The 15,182-nt window shown below is 39.6% G+C and overlaps 1 protein-coding gene across 1 annotated transcript in view; it reads left to right on the forward strand.

Annotated features, from left to right (window-relative positions):
- Window positions 1-9,389, forward strand: part of SDHAF4 (succinate dehydrogenase complex assembly factor 4) — a 52,669-nt gene extending 43,280 nt beyond the window's left edge. The window contains exon 3 of the mRNA XM_081828482.1: window positions 9,259-9,389. Coding sequence (XP_081684608.1) covers window positions 9,259-9,320 — 62 coding nt within the window. The 3' untranslated portion in view covers window positions 9,321-9,389. The remainder of the gene's footprint in view (window positions 1-9,258) is intronic.
- Window positions 9,390-15,182: the final 5,793 nt, after the last annotated feature.

A 15,182-nucleotide genomic window follows, 5' to 3' on the forward strand; every position in this document is an offset into this window, starting at 1 on the left:
GCTGGAGTGGTGGGGTGGCTGGGTGATAGACATTGGGGAGGGTATGTGCTATGGTGAGTGCTGTGAAGTGTGCAAGACTGTTTAATCACAGATCTGTACCTCTGAAACAAATAATGCATTATATGTTAAAAAAAAGAAGAAGAAGATAGCAGGAGGGGAAGGATGAAGGGGGGGAAATCGGATGGGGAGACGAACCATGAGAGACGATGGACTCTGAAAAACAAACTGAGGGTTCTAGAGGGGAGGGGGGTGGGAGGATGGGTTAGCCTGGTGATGGGTATTAAAGAGGGCACATTCTGCACAGAGCACTGGGTGTTACACGCAAATAATGAATCATGGAACAGTACATCAAAAATGAATGATATAATGTATGGTGATTAACATAACATAATTTAAAAAACCATATATTTTACACATTATGATCATCCTGCATATTAATTTTTAATATTGCTTTTTCATTTTAAGTTATATGGAGAGAATTTTATCTTGTGATTAAATGTTCTTCAAAAAAAAAATTAAGGAAGCTCTAAATAAGTGGAACGATATCCCCTGTTCATGCATTGGAAGATGATGTTGTTAAAATGGCAGTCCTCCCCAAATTGATCTATAGATTCAATACAAACACGTTCAAAATATCATCTTCCTTTTTTGAATAAATTGACAAATGGTTCCAAAATTCCAGTGGAAATGCAAGAGGCCCAGACTAGCCAAAAAAATTAAAACAAAACAAACTTGGAGGACTCATGCTTCCTGATTTTAAAACTTACTATATGTGGGGCGCCTGGGTGGCTCAGTTGGTTGGGTGACTGCCTTCGGCTCAGGTCATGATCCTGGAGTCCCGGGATCGAGTCCTGCATCAGGCTACCTGCTCAGCGGGGAGTCTGCTTCTCCTTCTCCCGCTCCCCCCGCTTGTGCTCTTTCTCTCTCTCACTCTCTCTCTCAAATAAATAAATAAAATCTTTAAAAAAAAAAAACAACTTACTATGTGTGGCTCGGTCATTAAGCTTCTGCCTTCGGCTCAGGTCACGATCCCAGAGTCCTGGGATTGAGCCCAGCATCCGGCTCCCTGCTCAGTGGGAAGCCTGCTTCTCCCTCTCCCACCCCCGACCCCCGCTTGTGTTCCCTCTCTCGCTGTCTCTCTCTGTCAAATAAAGAAATAAAATCTTAAAAAAAAAACAACTTACTATAGCTATCAGAATCAAGACTGTGATACTGGTATAAGAATAGACATATGTATCAAAGAAATAGCATTGAGAATCCAAGAATAAACCCTCAGATGGTCAATTGATTTTTTGATAAGGGTAACAAGACAATTCGATGGAGAAAGAATAATCTTTTCAACAAATGCTGCTCGGAGAACTGGATATTCACATGCAAAAGAATAAAGTTGTGCCTGTCCCTTACAACATACATTAAAAATTAACTTAAAATTTATCATAGACCTAAATGTAAGAGCTAAAACCTTAAGGCTCCTAGAAGAAAGCATAGGCATACATCTTCATGGCCTTGGGTTAGGCAATGAATGTTTCTTAGACATGGCATGAAAAGCACATGTGATAAAAGAAAAATAAACTGGACTTCATCCAAATTAAAAATTCTTGTGTTTCAAAGGACATCATGAAAGTGAAAGACATCCCACAGAATAGGAAGAAATATTTCAATTCATATGTCTGACAAGGGACTTCTGTCCAGAATATATAAAGAACACTTACCACTTACTAATAAAAATACAAATAGGCAAAGGCTCTGAATACACATTTCTCCAAAGCATATACACAGATGATGAATGAATATGTCAGAAGATGCTCAACATTAATAGCCATTATGGAAATACAAATGAAAACCACAATAAGATGCCACTTCACATCCACTGTGATGGCTATAATGAAAAAAAAAAAAGAAGAAGAAGAAGACCACTGCAAGTGTTGTTGAGGATGTGGAGAAATTGGAGCCCTCATTCACTGCTGGTGGGAATGTTAAATGGTATTGCCACTTTGAAAAAATATTTGACCGTTCCTCAAAATGTTGAACATAGAGTTACCATATGACCAAGCAGTTCACTCCTAGGTATATACCAAAGAGAAATGAAAACATGTCCACACAAAAACTTGTATATAAAGAGTCATAGAGACATTATTCATAGCACATTTGTTAGGTTTTAGATTCCTGCTAATTGCATTAGCAAGTGTGGTGCTTTGGTTTGCTTTTAACTGATTCCCAGACAGGTAGAACATTTCTAAACATGTTTACCACTATTTTTTGTTTTTTTCTTATTTATGTCTTTGCCCACTTTTCTATTTTATTTCTGTTGAGGGGTCTTTTTCTTACTGATCTGTATATAAAGTAGGTCTTACCAAAAAACAAGTTGCATTTGACAGGAGGGCTTAGGAGATCTGGAATTCAGGGATCCATTGTAATACTTGGCCCAGAGTAAATAGTGAAAAATTAGGAACAAATAAGAATCTCTTCTCTTATCACTTCTATTTAACAATGTAAATAGTGGGAACAACCTGTCTTCTCAAAAAAGTGGAAACAACCCAAATGTCCAATTTGATAAATGGATAAATAAACTGTGGTATATGCACACAATGGAATATTATTACACAGCAATAAAAGGAACAAAATATTGATACATGTTACAGCATGGACAAACCCTGAACATATTATGAAAACTATCTGAAAGAAACCAATAACAAGGGGCACCTGGTGGCTCAGTCATTAATCGTCTGCCTTCGGCTCAGGTCATGATCCCAGGGTCCTGGGATGGAGCCCCACATCGGGCTCCCTGCTCGGCGGGAAGTCCGCTTCTCCCTCTCCCACTCCCCCCTGCTTGTGTTCCCTGTCTCGCTGTGTCTCTTGCTATCAAATAAATAAATAAAATATTTAAAAAAGAGAAACAAATAACAAAAGATCACATACTGTAGAGTTCCATTTATATGAAATGTCCAGAACAAAATGTACAGAGGCAGAAAGTATATCAGTGTTTGTAGAAGGGTAGGAAGGAGATGGGGAGTATGTGTTAATGGGTGTGGAGTTTTTTCTTGGGGCAACGAAAATGTTCTAAATTGATTATGGTGATGGTTGCATAACTGTGAATATACTAAACACTATTGCATACATTAAATGTGTGAATTATATGGTTGTAAATGATATCTTAATAAACTGTTTTTCAAAGTATGTGTTTATTAAAGTGAAACACTAAAAACCTGAAGTTTCCAACCAATTATAGGGTTTAAGACTTGTTGGCATTTCTTTTTTATTTTTACATTGAGGGTAGAAAAAGTGCTGTGTTCAAAATTACCAGGATTAGTTTATTTTTTCTCTCTGAGGTTATGTTCATTTGAAATACAACTAGGTTTATTTGTTTATGTTTATATTCAATTTTAGAGTTATGCCTACATTTAATTTTATTTTTGAATATTTAAAACATTTATGTTTCCAAAATAAGAACTATACATGTTATGCTCAGACAAGTGTTGTTTGTTCCTTTCTTATTCTTCCCACTTTGTTCTCATCCCAGCCCCATGTATGACCAATTTCATTAGTTTCTTGTTGTCTTTCCTAACATTCTTTAAAAAAAAAAAAAAAGATTTTATTTTTAAATAATCTCCACACCCAACATGGAGCTCAAACCCACAACCCCGAGATCAAGAGTCATATGCTCCACTGACTGAGCCTGCCAGGCACCCCCCTAAGGTTCTTTTTAGCAAAAGATTTTTGAGAAGCAACCAAGTAAAAAAATGAAGCATTAAAAATGGAAAACATAACAAAATTGGATGACAGAACTCATATAAAATGGATAGACTTGCTTATTAAAAGATAAGAATCTCAGGGGCGTCTGGGTGGCTCAGTCAGTTAAGCGTCTGCCTTCGGCTCATGTCATGATCCCAGGGTCCTGGGATTGAACCCCTCATCGGGCTCCCTGCTCAGCCAGGAGCCTGCTTCTCCCTCTCCCGCTCCCCCTGCTTATGTTCCCTCTCTTACTGTGTCTCTCTCCCTGTGTCAAATAAATAAATAAATTCTTAAAAAAAAAAAAAGATAATCTCAGTTTGGATTACAATGCAAAATAGGAGACACACATAAAAAAGTGACTTAGAGCTTGAAGGTAAAAGAATGGTCAAAGATAGATCAAATTCACACAAAAAGAAAATAGAGACTCCAATATTAATATCAGACAAGTTTGAATTTTATAGGAAAAAGCATTAAACTAGACAAAGAAGGCCATTTTACAATGATAAAAGGGTACAATAGAAATGCATACAGATTGGCCCAGCAATTCCACTTTTAGTTAAGATGTATGTAAAGGCAGGGGCGCCTGGGTGGCTCAGCTGGTTAAGTGACTGCCTTCAGCTCAGGTCATGATCTTGGAGTCCCGCATCGTGCTCCCTGCTCATCAAGGAGTCTGCTTCTCCCTCTGACCCTCCCCTCTCTCATATGCTCTCTCTCTCTCTCTCTCATTCTCACTCTCTCAAATAAATAAATAAAACAAAATCTTAAAAAAAAATAGATGTATGTAAGGTTAGGACTACAGTATTGTTTATAATAACAAAAGACTGAATACAGTCCCCCCCACCAATTTCTATCATTAGGATTTGTTGAATAAATTATAGTAGAGAATACTATGTAGCCCTGGAAAATAATGCACTGCTAAGGAACAGCCTCCAAGATATACTGTTAAATGAAAAAAAAGTAAGATACAGAACAGTATGCACGGCATGCTTTCATTTGCAGTCATATTGTGTGTGCCTAGACAGCTTCTAGGAGATCTATAAATTGCCTTTGGGGAGGAAGATGAGGGAATTGGAGCTCTAGGTTGAGATTTAAATATTGATAGATAGATGATAGATAGATAAATAGAAAGATAGATTTAATAATAAATATTTAATATGTAATATTCAAATAATCAAGTAGGGTAAGAAAATTCAAATAGTGTAAGAATGTATGTAGGTACATTATATATTAGAAGGTATATACCTACCTACGTATCTTCTTACACTATTTGAATTTTTCCTATACACATTACCTTTTCACTTAAAAAAGAGCTAATTTGGGGGCACCCAGGTGGCTCAGTCAGTTAAGCGTCTGCCTTCGGCTCAGGTCATGATCTCGGTGTCCTGGGATTGAGCCCCACATCCGGCTCCCTGCTCAGCGGGGAGTCTGCTTCTCCCTCTCCCGCTGCCACTCCCCCTGCTTGTGCTCTCTCTCTCTCTGACAAATAAATAAACAAAATCTTAAAAAAAAAAAGAGAGCTAATTTTAAAGGGTTTAAAAAATGAAAATCCCTTCCAGGCCCCAAATTCAATTGTATCGTCATATTGCATAACCCTGTTCAATAGAGAATCTCCAAGAATACCTTATAAGTTGAACAGTAGAAAATGGTTGTTCATGTGATTCAAGTCTTAGGTACTGCTGAATATTTTGTAAACCATGTGTTTAATTTTGTCACCAGAGGATTATATCACAGAATGTACCATAGAATAAGTCTGGTTATTTCTTTTGAAGATGAAATGAATAGTCTACAAAGGCCAGTTTCTTGAAATAAATGGAAAAGTTTTAGATGAATTCTGCCTTACCTAACATAGAGAAGGCATGGGGCGCCTGGGTGATTCAGTCGGTTAAGTGTCTGCTCAGGTCATGATCCCAGGGTCCTCTCTCCACCTGCTCCTGCTCTCTCTCTGTTGCTCACTCTTTGTCTCAAGTAAATGAATAAAAAAGTCTTTAAAGAAAATAGAGAAGGCATCATAATAAAAAGTACATTGCTATTTTTTTGTCAGAGTAAGGTCTGAATCCTGGCTTACCACTTACTTCCTGTGTGACCTTGAGCAAACGTGTTATCTCGTGCAATCTAAGATTCCTCTTACATAAAAGGGGAATCACTTCTGCCCTGCTGGTCACATGGCGGGGGGTGGGGGCTGTAGGGATCCAGGGAGATAATGGATATGAAGAAGCTAATCCAGCCTAAGGGATTATTAATAATTTCGCTACTCAGCATATGTAGACCATGTATTGAAAACAGACTAAAAAGGAGTAGCCAGATACTCAACTGTCAGTTTTCTAAGAAGACAGATCAGCTGAGCGGCCACAGTGTCCTGGCTCAGAACATAGGAGGCGACATGGCTCGTTAAGTGTGTAAACTGATACCATAATGAGTCATGAGAGATGAAGCTGTTTGTCAGATGCCTGATTTTAGGCTCATGGAGTCATGGAGTGGTACCGAAATACTCAGGGTAGGATTTGAGGTACTTGCGTTCCTGGGACCTCGGTGACTCACACTTGTTGTGGCAAATATACGCTGCATCTGGCTTTAGGAAAATTGTCGTTTCAAAGTCTGGTACAAGAAGAGCAGGGAGAGATGGCCTAATCAAAAGGCAATTTTAATAACTCAGATTATGGTTGGGAATGCTCTTTCCACATGTGATCCCACAAAAGGAACAAAGGGAATTCTTCCTCATGTAAGGTCACGGCTGCTGATGGAATAGGTCTGGGCCATTCCTACAGGCCTCATTCAGAGGCAGGAATTGGAACACAATTTGCAGAGCCACACTCACACGTAAACCTGCATCTCCAAAGATGAACTAAAACTTCTGTGCATTAAAGAGGTATTAGTATGGCGAAAAGGAATTGCTTAATAATTCAGTGCATACATTAACCTAAGAAGGGCTTAAAAGTCATTTATTAGCATGAGCAATTGACTGTTGGCCCATTTTCAATTGGCAATTTTATTACCATTTTATGTCAAAGGTTATCATTTCTTTTTAATATTTTCTTTTATATCTGATTTAATATTTTGTATGGGACAGATTTAATAATAAATCATGAGATATTTCTTAATTACTTTTTTACCTCTGAATTTTTTCACTCTTCTACTGCTCTTTTTCTCTGGAGTGCATAACAGAATTTCATCAACAACAAGAAATTAGAGGTCTGATAAAAAAAATTTGGGGGTAGGGAACGCCTGGGTGTCTCAGTGGGATAAGTGTCTGCCTTCAGCTCAGGTCATGACCCAGGGTCCTGGGATCGAGCCCCGCATTGGGCTCCCTGCTCCATGGGAAGCCTGCTTCTCCCTCCCATACTCTCCCCTGCTTGTGCTCCCTCTCTCGCTGTGTCTCTCTCTGTCAAATAAATAAATAAAATCTTTTTTTTTTTTTTTGTCTGATACAGGCTTAGTGAGACTTACTACAACAGGAATTTATGTTAAAAAGAAGGTCGGGACTGCGTATTTCTGGCCAATTAGCTTAAAATGCACAACAGAATGAGAGATGCTTTAAAAAAAAAACTTAAAAGGCAAAATAGGCTTAGGTTCCACTTATGGAAATGAAGTTCTTGGATCACAGGAAAGTAGTAATTCTGTTTTCTGCTGATCAAACCACAACTGAGACAAAGAGTTCAGTTTAGGAAAACATAATCTAGAAGAAATATGGAGGAGGGCCACCAGAATAGAAAGAATCTGGAAACAGGCATGGGAGGAAGCACAGAAGGTATTTGGGAGGATTGGCCTGAGAAAGAGAACAAAAGAAGGACACAGGACAAGATCTGAAAATAGACAAAGAGCCACTAAGTGAAAGAAAGTGTGAACTTATTATATTTATCCACAGAACTAGGATTCTTAAGCAGAAATCAGTGCATTATGGGTTAAATTATTTAAAATTATGTTTTAGCAAATAAACCTATTTAAAAATGGAATATACTATCTTGGGAAGTAGCTATTTCCCCACCATTCAAGTAGAAGGTAAACGGGCATCTATCAGGGACAGTATAAAGCAGTGCTGTCCAATGAAACATCGTGCAGGGATACGAATGTCCTAGATATGTCCTGTCAAAACAGTACTGGGGCAAAGAGCCCTGGAAATATGACTAGTGTGACCAAGGAATGGGATTAATTTAAGTAATTATAATTTAAATTTAAACGGCCATATGGGCATAGTGGAGGGTGCAGATATAGAGTCTAGGAGAAATTCCTGCATTGGGCTGAAATATGAAATACACCACCTCTAAGAGGTCTAACCTCACCTCCTAATGCCTCATTTCACTCTGCTTCCTTCCCCCTACTCCTCTTACCCCACTCAAGTAATACTAACCTGCTTATATCTCCTTGAATACGCAATGCTATTTCATGTTTATAAAAGGTTTATTTGTATGGAATGCTCTCCTCCGACATATTCTACTTTTCCTCATCCTTCCGTACATTCTTAGTTATTTTTCTGTAGAACTTTTTCTGATATCCCAACACTTATGTCCTCTGATCTTGGACATCTATCTCTTATTAAGTACATTATGCAATATTTCAACCATCTGTTTACATCTTCCTCTTGCCTACTTGCTCTGAGATTCCTTATTTTTTTTAAGATTTTATTTTTAAGTAATCTCCACACCCAATGTGGGACTCAACCTCATAAGCCCCAGATCAAGAGACATGCATTCTATTGACTGAGCCAGCCAGGCACCCTGACTCTGAGATTCTTTAGGTTAGGGCAATTTTGGGTCTCCAGCACTTAGCATAATTGGCTTCCATAGTAGTTCTGTTGAACAGAAATGGAGGATGCCCATGCCTGATATTCCTGACACATGTATTTACAAAATGATAGCTCAGGGGCGCCTGGGTGGCTCAGTGGGTTAAGCATCCAACTCTTGGTTTTAGCTCAGGTCATGATCTCATGGGTCATGGAATCGAGCCCTGCTTTGGGCTCCATGCTCAGCAGGGAGTCTGCTTGGAGATTCTCTCTCCCTCTCCCTCTGTCCCTTCCCCTGCTCTCATGCGTGCACATGCGTGCTCTCTCTCTCTCTCAAATAAATAAATCTTTTAAAAAAATGATACCTAAGAAATCTCCATGTAAGGGGAGATGTTACAACCTATAATTTATAGGTAAGAATAAAGAAGTCAAGGTTTTAAAATAATTTGTCCAATATAACAGAAAAAGTAGAACAATTTGGCATATGATCATATGTTAACACTCACCTCACTGCTCCATTCCTGAACATCACTGTGTCAAGTTAAATACAGTTACTTTGGAGGAATTTTAATTAAAGCTCTTAGAGTCGCAAGGGATCTCAAGATATACCCTGCCTTTTAGCAGTGAGATCCAGAAAGGCTAAATAAACTTCCCACATTTACTCAGCTAAGAAGTGTCAGAATTGGCTTTAAAACCAGGTCTCCTATTTATTAAGAATTTATCTCTATGGTATACAATAATCATTGTTATTTTTAAATTAAATGTGTATTCAAATTTTACTGATTCCAAAATAATACTTGTTTTTATAGAAACATTAAAGAGTACAGACAAAATAGAAAAGTATGAAGAAGAGAATAAAGATCATCCATAATCTCCAAATGCAAAGGCTGATTCATTCATTCATTCTGTCAATGTTCACTGCCAAAGGCCAATGGGAACACAGCAGAAATTGAGTAAGTTGGGCTTATTATTCATTGTAATGAAGGAGAATACACACCATGGAGAATCATGGGGTCTCTCAGTAAGAGAGTGTGTCAGAGAGAATGTATTACAATATTTGTACTTTGGTTGAGTGATTCAGGGAAGGGTATAGGGAAGGGGAGAAGGAGTTTCCTTTTAAACTGGTCCTGTTAGAAAACAAGACAGTTCTGTGATGGGTATCTCAAATTTCAGTTACAAGAAGGGTAGACCAAAACAAGAACGAAGTTGTAATTTATAAAGAAGCAGTCATTCATTTTGTCTGAAACAGAGCATGTGGGGCTGGGTAGCACATTGACCTTGTTTTTGTTTTGTCTGTTCTTAAGCAAAATTACGAAGTGGCCTTACTTGTCTCATTTCATCATGGTCTCAGCGTAAGCTTGTCTGAAGTTGCTGATCTCTGAGATGGTTTATGTCTAATGGGAATATAGTACAGCCCAACTGTGTCAGGCTAGCTCTGAATGTCAGGGACTGCTGCTTTTTGTCTTTCTTCTCTATTCAGTCAATAAATATTTATTGAGCACCTACTTAAAACTCAGATAAAGGAGTTAGAATGTAGTGAATAAAGTACAGCCCACGTTTGCTTGGAGATTATATTCTAATTTGGGGATTTCGCTAAGCAAACAAATAAGTATATAACACAAGGTCAGGTAATGCTGACCTTCATAGTCAATGCTTTGAAGACACATAAAACAAGGAGAAGCCCAAGTGGCAGGGATTCCATTTTAGATAGGGTGGGCAGGAAGGCCACTTTTGAGGTGGTCTGAGCAAAGGTCTGAACGAAGTGAGGGAATAAACCATGAGAGGTGTGAGGGAAAAGAATTCCAAGCAGAAGGAACAGCCATTGAAAGTCCCTGGTGGAGAGGGGTATGTTTGCTATGTTTGAGGAACAGCTGAGGTCAGTGGGGTGGCAAAGGAGTGATGACAGCGTCTGTGGTAGGAGAAAAGGTCCAGGCGAGGGGCGGGAGGGAAAGGAAGTCAGATCATGTAGGTTTTGTAAGCAATGATGAAGTATTTGGACTTTAAGTGTGATGGAAGTCACTGGAGGATTTTGAGCAGGGAATGAACATGATCTTGCCTATATTTTTAAAGGATTACTCTGGCTGATAAGGGGTGAATATCTGTGGGAGGGAGGAAGGGGAGAAACATGATGTAAGGAGGAGACCAATTAAAATACAACTTCATTAGTCCTGATAAAAGATGATGCACTGTTCACTAGGATAGCACATGTTACATGTAGCTACTGAGCACTTAAAATGTGGACAGCCCAAACTGGAGGTGCTGTAAGTGTAAAATACACATGGGATTAGGAAGACAGCTGGAGGGACGCCTGAGTGGCTCAGTCGGTTAAGCATTTGCCTTTGGCTCAGGTCACGATCCCGGGTCGGCTCAGGTCATAATCCCAGGGTCCTGGGATGAAGTCCCGCATTGGGCTCCTTGCTCAGCGGGCAGTCTGCTTCTCCCTCTGCCTGCCTCCCCCACTGCTTGTGCTCTCTCTCTCTCTGAGAAATAAATGAATAAAATCTTAAAAAAAAAAAAAAAAGGAAGACAGCTGAAAAAAAACAATGTATCTCACTTATTATTTTTATGTTTATTATGTGTTGAAATGATAACATTTTGCAGATATTTGGTTAGATAAAGTATGTAATTAAAATTGATTTCACTAGCTTCTTTTCACCCTTTATTTTAAATAATTTTTTAAGCCCCAGTGTGGGGCTCGAACTCACAACCCTGAGATCAAGAGTCACATGCTATACTGACTGAGCCAGCCAGATGCCCTTCTTTTTACCCTTTTTAATATGGTTATTAGAAAATTCAGAATTATGCATGTGGCTTATGTTATATTTCTATTAGATAGCACTTGTCTAGAGTCATAGGCTGAAGGTGCACATGCGTGCTCTCTCTCTCTCTCAAATAAGTAAATAAATCTTTTTTAAAAATGATACCTAAGAAATCTCCATATAAGGGGAGATGTTACAACCTATAATTTATAAGTAAGAATAAAGAAGTCAAGGTTTTAAAATAATTTGTCCAATATAACAGAAAAATTAGAACAATTTGGCATATGATCATATGTTAACACTCACCTGAGGAAAGGTCAGATACAAGATGTATTTCTAAGGTAATGTTGGCATTGCTTGCTGATAAATTGGAAGAGGGGTATAAGAGAAAGAAAGGAATCAAGGGTGATTCTAGGACTTGAATATGAGTATCTGGGTGAATGGAGATTCCATTTGCTGAGCTAGGGTATGTTGGAGCAGGATCAGGTTTTGGAGGATAGGGGTTCAAGAGTTCCATTGTGGACATGCTAAGTTTAAGGTGTTTATTAGAAATTCAAGTGGAGATGTCTGGTAGGCAGTTCAAAGGAAAGCTTGGGACTGGGGATATAAATATGGGAGTCACAGACATATGGATGATATTTAAAATCATGGGACTGGATGAGATCACCACAGAAACAAGGATGATGGAGAAAAGAAGCAACCCAAGAACTGTATCTAAGAGCACTAGGGAAAAAAGAGAATCCTGTTGGGGAAAAATTCCATGAGAGTATACTATCTCAGACTTTATTTTGCAGGAATGAGGAGTCACTGAAAAGTCTTAAGTAGGGGGGAACAGAAGCGGATTTGTGTTGGAAAGATCCCCATCACAGCAAAGTGGAGGAGAAGGTATACAGGACACAGCTGGAGTGAGGGGTGGGGGGCAGACAGTTAAAAAGAAGAACTTTTGCAATAGCCTAGGGGAAAGATGGAGAGGACCTGAAATAATGTGGGTTCTGTGGAGATTGAGAAAGAGAAGATGAAGCTGAGAAATCTTAAAGATACAGAATCTCTCAGATCTGGTATATGATTGAATATAAAGAAAGGAGGGTGTCAAAAGCGAGTCCCCCAGTTTTCTGCCTTGGGTGTGTTTGGATGGGGGTACCACCACCTGAGAGAGAAGACGAGAGCACCAAGTACAGAGGACAGATGATGAGTTTCTGTTGGACAGACCGAGTGCCAGCTATCCAGGGACATCTCAGTGAAGACGTTCAGGAAATTATAAACTGTATGGGTCAGGCACTCTGGAGAGAGGTTTGGGCCATGGAGGTGAATTTAGGAGTTATTTGAACACACAGCACTTTGTTCTAGCCTGGGCACCGTGAATTGCTCAGCGATAGGACACTGAGGGAGAAGAAAAACAATCCAAGGATAATGTTGGGTATATGCACAGAAAAAGAAGCCCCTGAAGATTCAGAATTGTTGGAGGTAAGGTGAGAACCAAGAGAGGGTGGAGTCTCAGAAATTAAGGGAGGAATTTCAAGAAGGGGAGTTATCACTGAGTAAGATGAGGACTGTCTTAGGCAGCCCAGACGGCTATAACAAAATACCATAGGCAGGGAAGCTTTAACCACAGACTTCTATTTCTCACGGTTCTGGAGGCTGGGAAGTCCAAGATCTGCTGACCTCCAGATTCAGTTCCTGGTGAGGACCCTTTTACCTACTTGCAGATGTCTGCCTTCTTGCTGGGTCCTTACATTCGAGGTGGGGGTGGGGGAGGGAGGGAGAGAGAGAGAGAGAGAATGAGTGAGCTCTGGTCTCTCTTCTGCTTCTCATTAGAACACTAGTCCATCATGGAGGCCCCAAACGCATGAGCTCCTCTTAACCTAATTACCTCCCAAAGGCCCCACCTCTAAATAACATCACATTGAGGGTTAGGGCTTAGACATATAAATTTGGGGGAGACACAAACATTAAATCCATAACACGAATTAAAGGAGTCCCTTAGATTTCAGTCAAGAAGCATTTGCTGGCCTTCGTCAGAACAAAATTTGGTGAAGTTGTGAGGGTAGATGTCTGATGGCCAATAAAGGGAAAAGTCTGAAGGCCAAGACAATGATCTCAGTCTAATGTCCCAGTAACTGACTTCAAAGGGAAGGAGAAAAAGAGGAATGTATTTAGAGAGGGGTGCAGAGCTGTTTTAACGTGGAGAAATTTGAGCATGCTCAGTGAAGAATAATCTGATACTTTCAAAATACTGCAGAGAAAGGAGATGGAACAAGGTCCTGGGATTAGAAAAGAGGAAGTAAGTTTGGGGTCAGATAAAGTAAACATGCAGGTGGGAGCAGGGCCAGCTTCCTGGGGGGGGGGGGGGGGACTCGTGCAGTTGCCCGGGGCTCACTCTCAGAAGGAGCCCTACGCTTCATTTAATCTCTGCCTTGGCCACTTTGAAATTCTTAATAGTGTTCTCTTTGAATTTGCGTGTCATATGTGACATTCAATGGGACAACGAAGCACGTGAGTGAACAGAGAAGATCTGCCTGGTGGAAGGGCGCACACCCTCCAGTTTAAGCCCACAGGCGTGGTAGGCAGTAGGCAGTTCACCTGGCTGCCTGGCACCTGTGAGCCCACCTGACACAGACCGGGAACCACTGGAGGCGGTGCGGGGGATGAGGCCTTGTCCAGATTCAGTGGTGATTATGCAGTAGCCGCGGGAGCAGCAGTGGTCGTGGCCATAGCCCTGGCCCCGCAAGAGAGGAGGGACTCAGCATGGACGCAGCTTCAGGACCTGTCCCAGGATCCCAACTCCACAGCATGTATACAAATATTAACTCTTTTGTATGATCACCGGGGCAGGAACTCTTGGTGTGCAGGCAGTAAACTCTGTAAAAAATACTAACGTGGGCGCCTGGGTGATTCATTGGGTAAGCATCTGCCTTCAGCTCAGGTCATGATCCCAGGGTGCTGGGATCGAGCCCCGCGACGGGCTTCCTGCTCAGCTGGGAGTCTGCTTCTCCCTCTGCCTCTGCTGCTCTCTCTCTCTCTCTGTGTCAAATAAATAAATAAAATCTTTAAAAGATATATTAATGCAAAATAGATGTTGACACATGGGCAGTGTAAAAAAACATGTCAGGGAGTTATTAGAATATTTCAGAGTTCAGAATTTCTGATTTTGAAAACTCCTGCAACACTGTCAAGCAAATGTCTCTTCAGTTGCTACTGTATAAATTTACATTTATAATTAAATTCGGACTTGATAGGAAACTGATTTGTATGAAGAGTTAAATCATTTTAGAAAAGCTGTTCCACAAGAATCGTCATCAGTTCTAGATGTACTAAAATTTATATTTTGGAATAATTTATCAGAAATTTTACTCAAATGTTGTCATAACCTATGAAACACTCTTAAGAGCTTCAATAATAGTTGCATCAGCAGAAAGATCCTTCTCAAAGTTAAAAATTATCAGAAATTATTTGTAATCCTGCATTTGAAAAGAGCAACTGACACTGCTTCCAGTTATATCAGTTGAAAACGAAGTTGCTGAAAGTAAAAAATTGTATCACCCTAATAAATGAGCTTGCAGAAAAGTGAGCCAGAATAGTCTTGTCATTAGGATGTCACATTAATAAAATACTGTTATTGTATTATATGAAATTATGATACCAAAGACTTTTTTTACAATTTGAAAGTTTATCGCTATTGCTATTACTATTACTCCTAACATAATTTTATAATTAAAAAATATTTTTAAGGGAAAAAAATTTATATTTTAGTACCTATAACTGCATTTTTTCCTTACTTTTTAAAATAAGGGGCCCTGTTTTTCACTTTGCATTAAGCCCTGCAAAACAGGTAGCAGAACCTGGGTGTAAGGATGGGATGTTGAGGAAGCCTATGCCTGGGTATATTCAGTTTCTTTTTTTTCTGTTCTGGAAAGTTGGAGGCAAGAAAATGACGAGTGGGGGGAATAGAAGGAGAGTGGGTTCTAAGTGTTGGC

The sequence above is a fragment of the Leptonychotes weddellii genome, chromosome 8 (assembly GCF_054177405.1).
Source record: "Leptonychotes weddellii isolate Sample4059 chromosome 8, ASM5417740v2, whole genome shotgun sequence".
NCBI classification, from domain to species: domain Eukaryota; kingdom Metazoa; phylum Chordata; class Mammalia; order Carnivora; family Phocidae; genus Leptonychotes; species Leptonychotes weddellii.